Source organism: Triticum urartu, chromosome 7A (genome assembly GCF_056163025.1).
Source record: "Triticum urartu cultivar PI428250 chromosome 7A, HENAU_Tu73, whole genome shotgun sequence".
Classification (NCBI taxonomy): domain Eukaryota; kingdom Viridiplantae; phylum Streptophyta; class Magnoliopsida; order Poales; family Poaceae; genus Triticum; species Triticum urartu.
Genome location: NC_141879.1, coordinates 659,275,294 through 659,290,536, shown reverse-complemented (window position 1 = coordinate 659,290,536; position 15,243 = coordinate 659,275,294). Strand labels below are relative to the sequence as shown.

General features: G+C 41.3%; 1 protein-coding gene across 1 annotated transcript in view; it reads left to right on the top strand.

Annotated features, from left to right (window-relative positions):
- Positions 1-11,182, top strand: part of LOC147961159 (protein FAR1-RELATED SEQUENCE 1-like) — a 56,298-nt gene extending 45,116 nt beyond the window's left edge. Inside the window, exon 4 of the mRNA XM_087533698.1 lies at positions 10,858-11,182. Coding sequence (XP_087389824.1) covers positions 10,858-11,182 — 325 coding nt within the window. The remainder of the gene's footprint in view (positions 1-10,857) is intronic.
- The last annotated feature ends 4,061 nt before the right edge of the window (positions 11,183-15,243 follow it).

The window sequence follows — 15,243 nt, the reverse complement described above, 5'->3', positions numbered from 1 at the left end:
GTTATCTATTACTCAATTCTACTTGACCACTAGACTGTGGGTGATACGGAGATGCAATTCTATGATTGACGTCATATTTAGCAAGCATTTTATGGAAGGCACCATAAATAAAATGTGAACCACCATCAGTCATTAAATATCCAGGGACTCCAAATCTTGGGAAAATAACCTCTTTAAGCATTTTAATAGAAGTGTTATGATCAGCACTACTAGTTGGAATAGCTTCTACCCACTTAGTAACGTAATCAACAGCAACTAAAATATGTATATATCAATTAGAGGCAGGAAAAGGTCCCGTATAATCAAAGCCCCAAACATCAAATGGTTCAATAACAAGTGAATAATTCGTAGGCATTTCTTGATGTCTACTAATATTACCAATTCTTTGACATTCATCACAAGATAGGACAAACTTACGGGCATCTTTTAAGAGAGTATGCCAATAAAAACCGGATTGCAATACCTTATGTGCAGTTCTATCTCCCGCGTGGTGTCCTCCATAAGTTTCGGAGTGGCACTTGCGTATGATATGTTCCTGTTCATGCTCAGGTACACAACGTCTAATAACACCATCCACTCCTTCTTTATAAAGATGTGGGTCATCCCAAAAGTAATGTCTCAAATCATAGAATAACCTTTTCTTTTGTTGGTATGTGAAGCTAGGTGGTATGAATTTAGCAACAATGTAATTAGCATAATCAGCATACCAAGGGGTACTACGAGAAGTACTTATGACATTTAATTGTTCATCAGGAAAGCAATCATCAACAGGTAGTGGGTCATCAAGAACATTCTCTAACCTAGATAAGTTGTCTGCAACGGGGTTCTCAGCTCCTTTTCTATCAACAATATGCAAATCAAATTCTTGTAGCAAGAGAACCCATCTAATAAGTCTAGGTTTAGCATCTTTCTTCTCCATAAGATATTTAATAGCAGCATGATCAGTGTGGATAGTTACTTTAGAATCAACAATATAAGGTCTAAACTTATCACAAACAAATACAACTGCTAAAAGTTCTTTTTCAGTAGTAGCATAATTTCTTTGAGCATTGTCTAGAGTCTTACTAGCATAATGGATAACATTTAATTTCTTATCAACTCTTTGCCCTAGAACAACACCTACAACATAATCACTAGCATCACACATAATTTCAAAGGGTAAATTCCAATAAGGTGGCTGAACAATAGGTGCATAGACTAATGTTTTCTTAAGTATTTCAAATGCTTCTACACAATCATCATCAAATACAAATGGTATATCTTTTTGTAATAAGTTAGTCAGAGGCCAAGAAATTTTTGAGAATTCCTTAATGAACCTCCTATAAAATCCGGCGTGACCAAGGAAACTTCTTATACCTTTTATGTCCTTGGGACATGGCATCTTTTCAATAGCATCAACCTTGGCTTTATCAACTTCAATACCTCTTTCAGAAACTTTATGCCCCAAGACAATACCCTCATTAACCATAAAGTGGCACTTTTCCCAATTCAAGACAAGATTAGTTTCTTCACATCTCTGCAAAACTCGATCAAGATTGCTCAAGCAATCATCAAAAGAAGATCCATAGACGGAAAAGTCGTTCATGAAAACCTCAGAAATCTTTTCACAAAAGTCAGAGAATATAGCCATCATGCATCTTTGAAAGGTAGTAGGTGCATTACATAAACCAAAAGGCATACGTCTATAAGCAAAAGCACCAAAAGGGCATGTAAAAGTAGTCTTTGATTGATCTTTAGCCGACACAGGTATTTGAGAGAAACCAGAATAACCATCTAGAAAGCAGTAATGTGTATGTTTGCATAATATTTCTAGCATTTGATTGATAAAAGGTAAGGGGTAATGATCTTTCTTAGTAGCCTTATTTAATTTGCGGAAATTAATTACCATCCTATAACCTGTAATAATTCTTTATGGAATCAATTCATCTTTATCATTAGGAACAACAGTAATACCTCCCTTCTTAGGGACACAATGAACAGGACTTACCCACTGACTATCAGCAACGGGATAAATTATACATGCCTCCAGAAGCTTTAGTATTTCTTTTCTTACCACTTCTTTCATTTTAGGATTCAAACGTCGTTGAGGATCACGAACTGGTTTGGCATCTGCTTCCAAATTTATTTAATGTTGACATAGAGTGGGACTAATGCCCTTAAGATCATCAAGAGTATATCCAATAGTAGCACGGTGCTTCTTCAGAATTTTTAATAATATTTCTTCTTCATGCTCTGAAAGGTTAGCACTAATAATAAGATGATATATCTTCTTTTCATCAAGATAAGCATATTTAAGATTATCAGGCAATGGTTTAAGCTTAAACACGGGATCACCCTTAGGTGGAGGGGGATCCCCTAGGATTTCAATAGGCAAATTGTGTTTCAGAATAGGTTCCTGTTTAAAGAATACTTCATCTATTTCCCTTCTTTCATTCATAAACATATCATTCTCATGGTCTAGCAAATATTGTTCTAAAGGATCGCTAGGAGGTACGGCAATAGAAGCAAGACCAATAATTTCATCCTTACTAGGCAATTCTTCTTCACGGTGTTGTTTACTAAATTTAGAGAAATTAAACTCATGAGTCATATCATCTAAGTCGACAATAACGACATCCCTTGTGCAATCTATGGTAGCATTAACAGTATTTAAGAAGGGTCTACCAAATATAATGGGACAAAAGCTATCTTGTGGGGAACCAAGAACAAGAAAATCAGCAGGATATTTAGTTTTCCCACACAAGACTTCAACATCTCTAACAATTCCCATTGGTGAAATAGTATCTCTATTAGCAAGTTTAATAGTAACATCAATTTCTTCTAACTCAACAGGTGCAATGTCATGCATAATTTCTTTGTATAAGTCAATAGGTATTGCACTAGCACTAGCACCCATATCACATAACCCATGATTACAATGATCTCCTATTTTAATAGAAATAACAGGCATGCCTACCACAGGTCTAGGTTTATCTGTATCACGGGGTTTAGCAATTCTAGCAGTTTCATTACAGAAGTAAATAACATGCCCATCTATATTACCAGACAAGAGATCTTTAACAATAGCAATATTAGGTTCTACTTTAACTTGCTCAGTAGGTGTATATGTTTTAATATTGCTTTTACGAACCACAGTTGAAAATTTAGCATGATCCTTTATCCTAACAGGGAAAGGTGGTTTCTCAACATAATAAGTAAGAACAATAGGATCATTATAAGTGACAGTCTTTTCTTCAACTTTAATAGGTGCAGCTACTTTTACTTCTATGGGAGGATGATATTTAAACCACTTCTCCTTAGGGAGATCAACATAAGTAGCAAAAGATTCACAGAAAGAAGCTACTATCTCAGAATCAAGTCCATATTTAGTGCTAAACTTACGGAAACTATCGGTATCCATAAAAGATTTAACACAATCAAACTTAGGTGTCATACCTGACTCCTTACCTTTGTCGAGATCCCAATCTTCAGATTTGCATTTTATTCTATCCAATAAATCCCATCTAAATCCAATAGTCTTCATCATAAAAGAGCCAGCACAAGAAGTATCAAGCATGGTGCGATTATTTTCAGAAAGACGAGCATAAAAGTTTTGAAGAATTGTTTCTCTTGGGAGCTCATGATTGGGGCATGAATATAACATTGATTTAAGCCTCCCCAAGCTTGAGCTATGCTTTCTCCTTCGCGAGGACAAAAATTATATATATAATTGCGGTCACGATGAACAAGATGCATAGGGTAATACTTTTGATGAAATTCCAATTTCAGTCTTCTATACCATGTCAATGCGTCTCCCTTCAAAGATAAAGGGAAGACCTTCTTCTTAGCAACATCATCGGGTATACCTACAAGCTTAAATAATCCACAAACTTTATCCACATATATTAGGTGTTCATCAAGATGCTTTGTTCCATCTCCTGTAAAAGGATTAGCTAGCAGTTTTTCTATCATACCTGAAGGATACTCACAAGGAATTTCATTTTCAATAGGTTTAGTAGGTTGAGGAGCAACTCTTTGCTCTACTGGTCGGGGTGAAGATACCCCGAACAAGCTCCTCAGAGGATTACTTTCCATAGTAACAAGTGACAGTAAATTTCAGCACACTATATAAATTTTTTCCTTACCAAATTCCACCTACCAAAAGCGTTTCACTCCCCGGCAACGGCGCCAGAAAAGAGTCTTGATGACCCACAAGTATAGGGGATCTATCGTAGTCCTTTCGACAAGTAAGAGTGTCGAACCCAACGAGGAGAAGAAGGAAATGATAAGCGGTTTTCAGCAAGGTATTCTCTGCAAGTACTGAAATAAGTGGTAACAGATAGTTTTGTGATGAGATAATTTGTAACGAGCAACAAATAACAAAAGTAAATAAATTGCAGCAAGGTGGCCCAATACTTTTTGTAGCAAAGGACAAGCCTGGACAAACTCTTATATAAGGAAAAGCGCTCCCGAGGACACAATGGGAATATCGTCAAGCTAGTTTTCATCATGTTCATATGATTCGCATTCGGTACTTTGATAATTTGACATGTGGGTGGACCGGTGCTTGGGTGCTGTTCTTACTTGAACAAGCATCCCACTTATGATTAACCTCTATTGCAGGCATCCACAACTACAACAAAAGTATTAAGGTAAACCTAACCATAGCATGAAACATATGGATCCAAATCAACCCCTTACAAAGCAATGCATAAACTAGGGTTTAAGCTTTTGTCACTCTAGCAACCCATCATCTACTTATTACTTCCCAATGCCTTCCTCTAGGCCCAAATAATGGTGAAGTGTTATGTAGTCAACGTTCACATAACACTACTAGAGGCTAGACAACATACATCTCATCAAAATATCGAACGAATACCAAATTCACATGACTACTAATAGCAAGACTTCTTCCTTGTCCTCAGGAACAAACGTAACTACTCACAAAGCATATTCATGTTCATAATCAGAGGGGTAATAATATGCATAAAGGATCTGAACATATGATCTTCCACCAATTAAACCAACTAGCATCAACTACAAGGAGTAATTAACACTACTAGCAACCTACTAGCACCAATCCCGGACTTGGAGACAAGAATTGGATACAATAGATGAACTAGGGTTTTGAGATGAGATGGTGCTGATGAAGATGTTGATGGAGATTGCCCTCTCCCGATGAGAGGAGCGTTGGTGATGACAATGGCGATGATTTCCCCCTCCGGGAGAGAAGTTTCCCCGGCAAAACAGCTCTGCCGGAGCTCTAGATTGGACCCGCCAAGGTTCCGCCTCGTGGCGGCGGAGTTACGTCCCGAAAGGTTGCTTCTTATTTTTTTCTCGATGAAAGACTTCATATAGGAGAAGATGGTCATCAGAGAGCCGCCAGGGGGCCCACAAGGTAGGGGGGCGCGCCCTAGGGGGGGCGGCGCCCCCACCCTCGTGGACAGGGTGTGGGCCCCCTGGTCTTCAACTTTGGCGAGGATTTTTCATTATTTATTATAAGGTATTCCGTGGAGTTTCAGGACTTTTGGAGTTGTGCAGAATAGGTCTCTAATATTTGCTCCTTTTCCAGCCCATAATTCCAGCTGCCGGCATTCTCCCTCCTTATGTAAACCTTGTAAAATAAGAGAGAATAGCCATAAGTATTGTGACATAATGTGAAATAACAGCCCATAATGCAATAAATATTGATATAAAAGCATGATGCAAAATGGACGTATCATTAGGCGACTTTATTTGGAGATTACCGATTCTAACTGTGAAAACAAGCACCAAGCACTTCAGGGCAGGGCAACTGGAGTGGATGATGCTGTGTAATTAGGCCTCCGATATACGAACCTGCACAAGTGAAAGTTTCTTGAGAAATGAGAGTCGAAGGTTTAGTACCAGTTTGTCTGGTAGGTAGCATAGCGCAAAGGTGGCAGTGTGGAGAGAGGAGGAAAACCGCGAGATGGACATCGGTGCTGAGGGCACAAGTACATGGCGTTCGGTATCTGGTAGGTGATTTCCAGGGGAATAGTAGAACTGAAGCAGCTGTAGTTCTGTGAATTCAGGGGATTTCAGCCTGGTGTCCACCGTGCAGGGCATGGTATGCTTTCTTAGGTAGCATGATGGGATGCAGAGGCTTTGAACGGAGCCCTGGTGGGAGGAGATGATGGCTCTGGGGATTTCAAAATCATTGAATAGAGATAGCTAACGACAGTTGAGATTAAGGGGCACGACACGCCATAGAGGGCGCCACCGAATTGACAGGACTTGGGTGCGGTAGCAATCCTAGGTGGGGAGAAGCGAGATGATCTCCCCAAGGACGGTGTCCAGGAGATCGCTGATGCGGTCCACCCGAGATTCTACGGGTTCCTGGGATCCCATGGGGGTGGGGTCACCGCTTCTCCCTGCACTGCCGGGTGTGGGATCTACAACAGGCGTCCCCGCTGGCGGGAGCCTCATCTTCTTGACGCTGGGGTCAGCCGACTCCATTTTCCTCGAGGGCGTCGCGTCGCGCTCACGGATTTGAGCAGAGTAACGAATGACGAGCCTAGTTGTAGTGCGAGTGAAGAAGGGGAGCTAGGGTTTTTCTGTAGTGGTGAGGAAGAAGGGGAGCTGGGGTTTTCTGTAGGAGTGAGGTGAGGAATTTAGGGTTACGAGTGGAGCGAGCTGACGTGAGGTGGGTGGGAGTGAGGAGGAAGAAGAGCACCTAGGTTTTTTGGGGGGCAGTGTGCTGGGTGTGGGTAGCGCCTCTCATTAAGTAAATATATGGGCTTTTGAATTGATTTTATTATTTACTAGGGTGGATGGGCTGTTTTGTCTGGGCCCAGAGAAACAATTAATACTAGTACAGTAGAGACACTCTACAGCTACCCAAAAAAACAATTACTACTAGTACAGTGGATACACTACCGCTTCTGGCTCCTCCTAGGTCATCGAAACGTCTCCCTCTACTGAATGTTGTTTTACTTTTGTTCACTGACATGCGGGCCATGCCGCGCGCGGGCCCAAATGTAGGCGGAGAGTCACCCGGTCGTAGCGTGGCAGTAACGAGCCGTCGTATCACAAAACCCCACCTCCCCGCAGTCTAAGTTTGACGGACAAAGCAACCATCATTTCACTCTTCGCTGAATCCCCTTCTCCCTCATCGTCTTCAAGAAAGCCAACACTCACAGCTGCCACTGTTCTTCTCTCCCAACAAAGGGAAGGTAATCGGATCGGTGATGTTGGTATATTTTCGTTTAGAGAAAAAAGAACTTTTGCAAAGAAGACCAATCCTCACTCTCTTTTTTGTTCATTGTCATTGCGATTGTGTTTTCCTTTCAGTGGTCTCCTAGTATTCATTAGTTTCATGATGGACCAAGGAGAACCAGGCAAGGTGATTTTCTTCTTTGACGATCTCGATTGTGGTTTTTCATCTATGTATGCGGTGATGAATAATGCAAAATTTTATTACAGCTTCGATGCCATGCTATACATAGTGGTTTAAATAACTTGTGTTTCTTATACTGGAAAGTAATTCAGAATTTTTTCTGTTTCAATTAGAGCCCTAATGCAGACAAGGATTGTGTGGTAGTACATGTCACTCGCTATGAGGCGGATGACCTGAATATATGCACTGGAAAAATAGAGTTCTTAGGCTGTTGGATCTTGGAAGCCATCTGCGCTTATACCGATGTCTAGTTGTATTCCAGCCTCACTGTTGTCAGGCGTGTTGTCCAAGGTGTACTGAAGCACAAGAAGTTCAAAGCTACTCCTTCGTTTGTGAGGCATACTGTTCTTGTCAAGATTACATAGGAAGATGATGTGGCATTGCCTCCACAAACAATTTTATGAGTGGCAAGGCCACAAGGTTATCTTCATGAAGGTTCACAGGATTGAGCTGCTGCCGGACGTCCTCAATGATGTTCATGGCAAGGTCCTTCTTGTGTCCAGCCCAAATTAGATCGAGACATGAAATAGTTGCCCCAGCTAGTGTTTAACAGTAGTTTGGATTGTGTCTAATTATCCGAACCTTGCCTATTATCGAGCCCTTTGGGGCTAGTACTTTGTTTGAATCTGTCTGTGGGAACTGCTGCTAGTTTTGTGTGTCTGTGAATCATGTGAGAACCATCATAATTGTATTCGAAACAGATGCGTCCTCACTAGTTTTTTCATGAATATGGCATGGTAAGACATAATTTGTCACGGTTTATCATACGAGCAGTGTGTGTTTGATGAAATAGAGTACTCGTTCGAGAATTGTGTGTCGATGTATACATAAGTACTTCTAAACACTGTTGGTGCTACCCCACTTGTAAGAAGTTGTGCAAAACACGGCACATTGGCTCAACTCGCTTCAACACTAGGCTATCGACGAGCTAACAATCAATAATCTGCTGTTTGACATATAAGCAACTACGTATCTTGTTACAGTGGTTCATGCAATTAACTGAGGCCACAATGTAAATTCCAAATGTTCACACGCTAGTCCAGCGTTCATGTGGAACACTCGCATTAAACTTGGCTTCATAAAAAACTTGAAAAGGATAAGTTAAGCAATTTTATACATCTCAATGATCCATAGAACATAACAAACATATACTAGTTCACAGCAAAAGACAAAGTTGTGAGAAGGTTTACAAATCAGGAAAAAAACAAGCAAGGCTTCTCTGAGCAAAGGGCCTCCCGGCAGGCTTAAATTTCCTAGAGTTCACTCTGGTTTTTTCTTGTTGCCACCATCCAGGGTTAGGTTCTCTCATTCCAGAATAACCAATTATAATTGTGTTCTCAGCTGGAATGCTGAACTGAACCATGTAGTGTACTCACAAGGTGAAATTCTTGTGCATTCCACTAAACTTAAGCACAACTATTTGCAGAAATAAGCATACCACAATGCATCTTGTCCACACACTTGTCCCAAAAAACTCCGTGCAGCCTTGCCAGCTAGTCCTTGGTCCATGGATCAACTCATAGAAAGTGCATTCCGGACTAGAATGCAGTTGTTTTCGCTTGTTCCTGCACTGCAATCAGGAAGTAAAACGTACGAATCAACTTATTTTAGATTGCGTTGGTCATTCTACCTAGTTACTACCAATGTAGGAATACCTGGAACACTGCTGGTTAGAGGACAACAGCTAGGAATAGCCATCTCATTTTGTGTAGTTGTACTAAAACTGAGGTGTGTACTTATGATTGCGCAGATAGAAACAATATGGAGAAAGACATCCCTATTTGCTCAAATACGAAATACGGTTATTTAAATAGTGACAGATATTTACAGTGGCATATGATTAACAACATCATCTATTGTGTTATAATTGGCACTCGATTGACAGTATGAAAGTGCCCTTAAGTAAGTAGCATCACATCACATCAACACTACCACTAGATTAACATGCAGAACAATAGCATTAGTATTACTGTCATGAGAGTAGCACATGGTCAGTAAATGTGCAATTAAATTTGTGCAGTTCCACTGGGATGAAGCAATGTTAGCAGTGTGAGATTTAAGTGTAATTGCAAAAACACAATTCATGGGAAATAAAGCAAAGACGGAAGCACTTCATAAAATGGTGGTGGCATTGCTTCAATTTATCAACGTCACTAGACCATTACTTATAGTGACATTAGGTGGCATTGCTTAATGCTTCATGTGATTTTACATTAACGGTAGCGATATGGGCGTAGGGGCATAAAGTGGTGAGGCAGATGTGGTTGCCGAGAGTGGCAAACACTCAGGCAACATGTCTGCATTTGTCCCATTTTTTATCTCCTCGGCGACATTTTCCTATGTGAGCACAGGAAATCTAGACCTGCTCATTCTCATTTGCGTTGTCCCCCAACACCCCCACTTTCTTTAGTTTTTCAACCAAGAGACAGGTCCACTTCCCCCACCCTTCACCATCCACCATGCTTTCTTCACCTTTTCAACCAAGAGACCGGTTGGGTAGCCAGTATTTACTACTTTCCCCCATTTCCTCTTAGAAATAAGTCCTAGATTCATGCTACACCTTTCCCACTTTCTTCCCTATTTGAACCAACTCTTAGATTCGACTGTATGAACTAGCTTTACCTGTAATAATAGTAAAAGTCTAGGTGGCTATGGAACAACTGACGGAAGTAGAAAAAGATCCACACGCAGCCACGTGGGGAGCTGGGGCAGCAAAGCAAGGTAGGTTTCAAAGGAATATATACCTGAGGGTCATCAGCATGTGGCAAAGACGGCGTCGGGAGGCCGCATCTTGGCCACAGTACCGCAGGGAGGAAGAAGGGGTCGGAGGCCCTCCCAAGCCGGCGCTCTCTCGAAGAGAACGGCACGGCCGCCAATCGGGGCGCGTGGGCATCCGTTGGTCTCCTCCCTCGCCACCGACGACAGCGTGAACGATGCACCTACACCCCTGCCCTGGTCAAGGTGGTCCGGCTAGATTTGTGACCAGCCGTGAGCAGAGAGAGAGTGTGGCCACCTATGTCTTGCTTAGATCTGGAGAGCATGAGAGAGTGAAAGAGAGGAACCCTAGTAAAGCAAGCGCTAAGGCTCCTGCTTATATATATATATATATATATATATAGGGTGGGTCTATTCTACAACTAATTGTAGAATAATATTCTACAATAGGCAAGCCCCTATATAAGGTAGTTTTGAATCAGAGACCGACTCGACCAGACAACACCTGCCCGGATCCCGAAAACAGATCCCCCGATCCCGCCGCCACCTCCCCAACCCAATCCCGTCCTCTCCCTCCCTCGCCACGCGTACCTTTCCCTCCCCAGCGAGCCATCCCACCCCTGCCACACACCTCTCCCTCCCCGGCGGGCCATCCCACCCCCGCTGCGCACCTCTCCCTTCCCGAGCGAGCCACCCCACCCCGCCGCGTGCACCTCCCTCCCCGGTTAACCACCTTCTTCCCCTAGTGAGGCTGCCCCTGGTTCCCCTCCGGCGGCAAGGACAGAGCAGGACGCGGCGGCGGTGCTGGGCGTAGACTCGGCGTCGCTGACGGCGCTGCTGGGGGACCTGGCGTCGCCGGCCAACGAGGCGCGGTCGCGGGTGGAGCGGACGTTCCATGCCCTCCACGCGTCGCACACGTACGCCCTCGCGCTGCGCCTCGCACTGCGCCTCGCGCACCTGCTGCTCTCCACGGCGCACCCCGCAGCGCCCATGGCCGCCGTGCTCCTCCGCCGCCTCATCTTCCCGGGCTCCCAGGCCTTCGTCTACCCGACGCTTGCCCCGGCCACGTAGTCCTCGCTCCACGCGCTCCTCCTGTCCGCCGCCTCCGCGCCCAGCCTCTCCAGGTTGTATTATTCTCCTCTCGCTGGCGAGGAGATTGAATGAAATTTTGACCTACTGAGTGGAGAATTATGGGAAGTACAAGGGTAGCAGTAATGAGAAGTACATACAATATTTAGGTAGAAGTACAGAGCAGTACAACATGCGAGCGAGGAAGTACCTGCTGAGAATTATTCCTTCTAGGGAGGCAGTACCATAGTTACACTGAGAGAAGTACCGAGTAGTTTGAAGTAGCAGTACAGGGTGTCCTTTATGCTAATTTGGTACTCATCTTTTGCAGCTGCTACTTGGAGCTGTGGAATTAGCAAAGCTTAGGGAAGTGCAAAAAGGTTCTCTGTAGTGAAGAGTAGCAGTAAAGAATATCTTGAAGCAGCAGTGCAGATAAAAATGCAAAACTAGCCTTAATAAAAATTGTGTAATTGAGAAGTACAAACCCTATAAGATCAAGAAGTACGAAAACTGATATTCCCAAGAAGTACAAGATACATGTCGAAGGAAACTGACGTATGTAAAATAATTTACGAGCAACACAAATTAATCATTTTGAGTAATACAAAAAAATATTATTGCAGAGCAGTACGAAACTCGTATTCTACGGGTGCGGGGTTATTACGGGTTCCAATGTCGAGCACAAGCACGAGATCCTTCTCCAGCGAGAGGTGTGAGGGTAAAATGTACTTCTCTTCATCGTGGTATTCTGTGGCATTCTTTTTACTCCGGCGGGCGGCGAGGAGATTGAATGAAATTTTGACCTGCTGAGTGGAGAATTACGGGAAGTACAAAGGTAGCAGTAATGGGAAGTACATACAATATTTAGGTAGATGTTCAGAGCAGTACAACATGCGAGGGAGGAAGTACCTGCTGAGAATTATTCCTGCTAGGGAGGCAGTACCATAGTTACACTGAGAGAAGTACTGTAACGCCATCGATGGGGCTAAATCTCCCACGTGTCGAAGCACGACTTAGAGGCATAACCGCATTGAAAGCAATGTCGCAAGTGAGGTAATCTTCACACAACCCATGTAATACATAAGGGAAAAGATACATAGTTGGCTTACAATCACCACTTCACACAATTACATGAATAAAACATTACATCAACCAAATACAATCAAGGTCCGACTACGGAACCAAAATAAAAGAAGAACCCCAAATGCGACAAGGTCCCCGATCGACCCCAACTGTGCTCCACTACTGATCAACTAGAACGAAACAACACAAAGGACAAGATCTTCATCGAGCTCCTCCTGAGCTTGGTTGCGTCATCTGCACGGACTCATCGGCACCTTTGTCCTTTAATTATATTTTTTAAAATAGTACCCAATCGGCCTACTGTTGGCCGATTGGATCCAGTCAGCCTGCTGCTGGCCGATTGGATCCAGTCGGCCTGCTGCTGGCCGATTGGATCCAGTCGGCCTGCTGCTGGCCGATTGAACCCCAGTCGGCCCACTGTACGCTGATTGGATCCAGTCGGCCCACTGCTGGCCGATTGGCTCCCAGTCCGTTCCCTCTAGGCCGACAGGTGCATGCAGCCATTTATCTTTGAAATGAATATTTGAAAAATGTTGAAGAAGTATTTAAAAAAATGTTGATTATGCATATAAAAATGTTAATCAAGCATTTGAAAAAACAATATTGAACAAGTATTTGAAAAATGTTGAAAAAATATTTGAAACTGTTGAATAGGTATTTGAAAAATGTTGAAGAAGTATTTTCAAAAATGTTGACCATGAACAAAAAAAATATTAATCTAGCATTTGCAAAAAATATTAAACAATTATTTGAAAAAAGGCTAAACAAGTATTTGAAAAAATATTGATCATGTATATAAAAATGTTGAACAAGTATTTGTAAAAATGTTGATCAATATAAAAATATTGATCATGTATATTATACATGTTAAACATTTTCTCAAATACTTGTTCAATTTTTTAAATACTTGTTTAACATTTTATCAAATACTTGTTCAACATTTTTATATACATGATCAACATTTTTTAAAATACTTTTTTAACATTTTTATATACATGATCAACATTTTTTAAAAATACTTGTTTCATATTTTTATATACATGATCAACGGCTTTTTAAAATACTTCTTTAACATTTCTCAAATACCTATTCAACATTTCTTAAATAATTTTTCAATATTTTTAAATACTTGTTCAACATTTTTTTTCAAATGCTTGAATAACATTTTTATATGCATGATCAACATTTTTTTAAGTACTTCTTCAACATTTCTCAAATACTTATTCCAAAGATAAATGGGTGCATGCACCTGTCGACTTAGAGGAAACAGACTGGGAGCCAATCGGCCAGCAGTGGGCCGACTGGATCCAATCAGCGTACAGTGGGCCGACTGGGGTCCAATCGACCAGCAGCAGGCCGACTGGATCCAATCGGCCAACAGTAGGCCGACAGGATATTATTTTTGAAAAATATAATTACGGCGTAATGTTTCTGAAATTTAATAAAAAAGATGTATTATTTAAAAAAATTGGCCTAATTATTGTCATACAATCTGCATGTATGTATATGGTACAAAACTCTTCGCTAGAATTTACTACCTTTTGGATTACGCATGCACATGTCGTTGAATATGTTTTAATGATTCTTGCAAGTGTGGAATTTATATTCATTATGCTTACACGCATATAGTGTATGTACATCTATAGATTATTTTTTATTCAGCCTTTAGCTGCAGATTGAGTTATTTGTGCATGAATGAGAAATAATAGTTAGTACGCCTCATCTCCTATCGTATTATTATTGATATTTCAGAAGGTAATTAGAGGCAAGATTCTCTAAGTTTCTCAAAATCATATTTAAAAACTGCTATATGCTTCAGGTGAATACATATCTTCTGAGATTCTTCAGGAGAGAGATTGCTCGGTTAATTTCTTACAATGTTTAGATTCCTGTTTGACTCGACTTGATGCATGCCAGCTGCAGGTCATATACCTGGCAATAGTAATTTTTGGAACATGGGACTCGATTTCCATCTTTAACATGCCTATTCTATATGTTGCCAGGATGTTCCCCTTCTGCTTTTAATGTATAATTTGTTGTCAGTCACTACTTACCCCTGGAACTTGCAACTGCTATTCTATTTAACATTTTTGAAAAACGTATTAATTTATCATCTTGCTTTTGTTTTTTTGTATGGACAACCAAGCAAAAAATAGTATCAGTTGTTTCAATTTCAGAACATGACAGATTTTACGATCGTTTAGTTATCAGATGCTTAATAACATAGACTATTAGTACCCAAATTTTTTATTTTTTTAAGCATTGGAATTTCTTTCTGATGTGGCACATGTAATGTTTCCTTTTGCGTTTAACATCAGTTTTAATTACATTGGATGTCCACTGCAATTTCCTGCACCTAGACTCTTCTATTCCATCTAAAGAAAATACACTCCACTCTAGGTACAATCTTCTACCAAACCATCGCTCATTGTGGTGTATTCTCTCCTTAGTCGACATAACAAAAACCGAGTCACGGGCACTAGAAAGAGAAAGGTCGTCGGTGAAGAGATAAAAGATGACACTTACTCAGGACTGTGGTGGATAATGCAGAGGTTTCAAACGGTCAACCTGAGCCATGGGAGAAGGACCTGTATGGCCAATATGCATGCCCCATAAACAACACAACTTGAATCTCATCATTAGAGACAAGGCCATGGACGAGATTGATCTTTTACTAAGGTACTAACATTTTCGTTTGCTGCATACACAGAAATAAGGGTCCAATATTTTTGTAAACTAAAGAGACCACCCTACCTGTTTATTTGTAACAATAACTGATAATTACAGATGTAGCAGACATGTAAACTGCAGGTGCAGGCATGTAAACTAGAGAAAAGGAGGAATGTCCTTAAGTGTTATTAGTCATAAAATATACTTGCATGTTATTAAATTATTCTCTTACACTGGTTTGTGAGCCTATACTGACCTAGGTTGCTGCACGTACGATTAGCACTATATATTCAAGTTTTCACATGATAGCT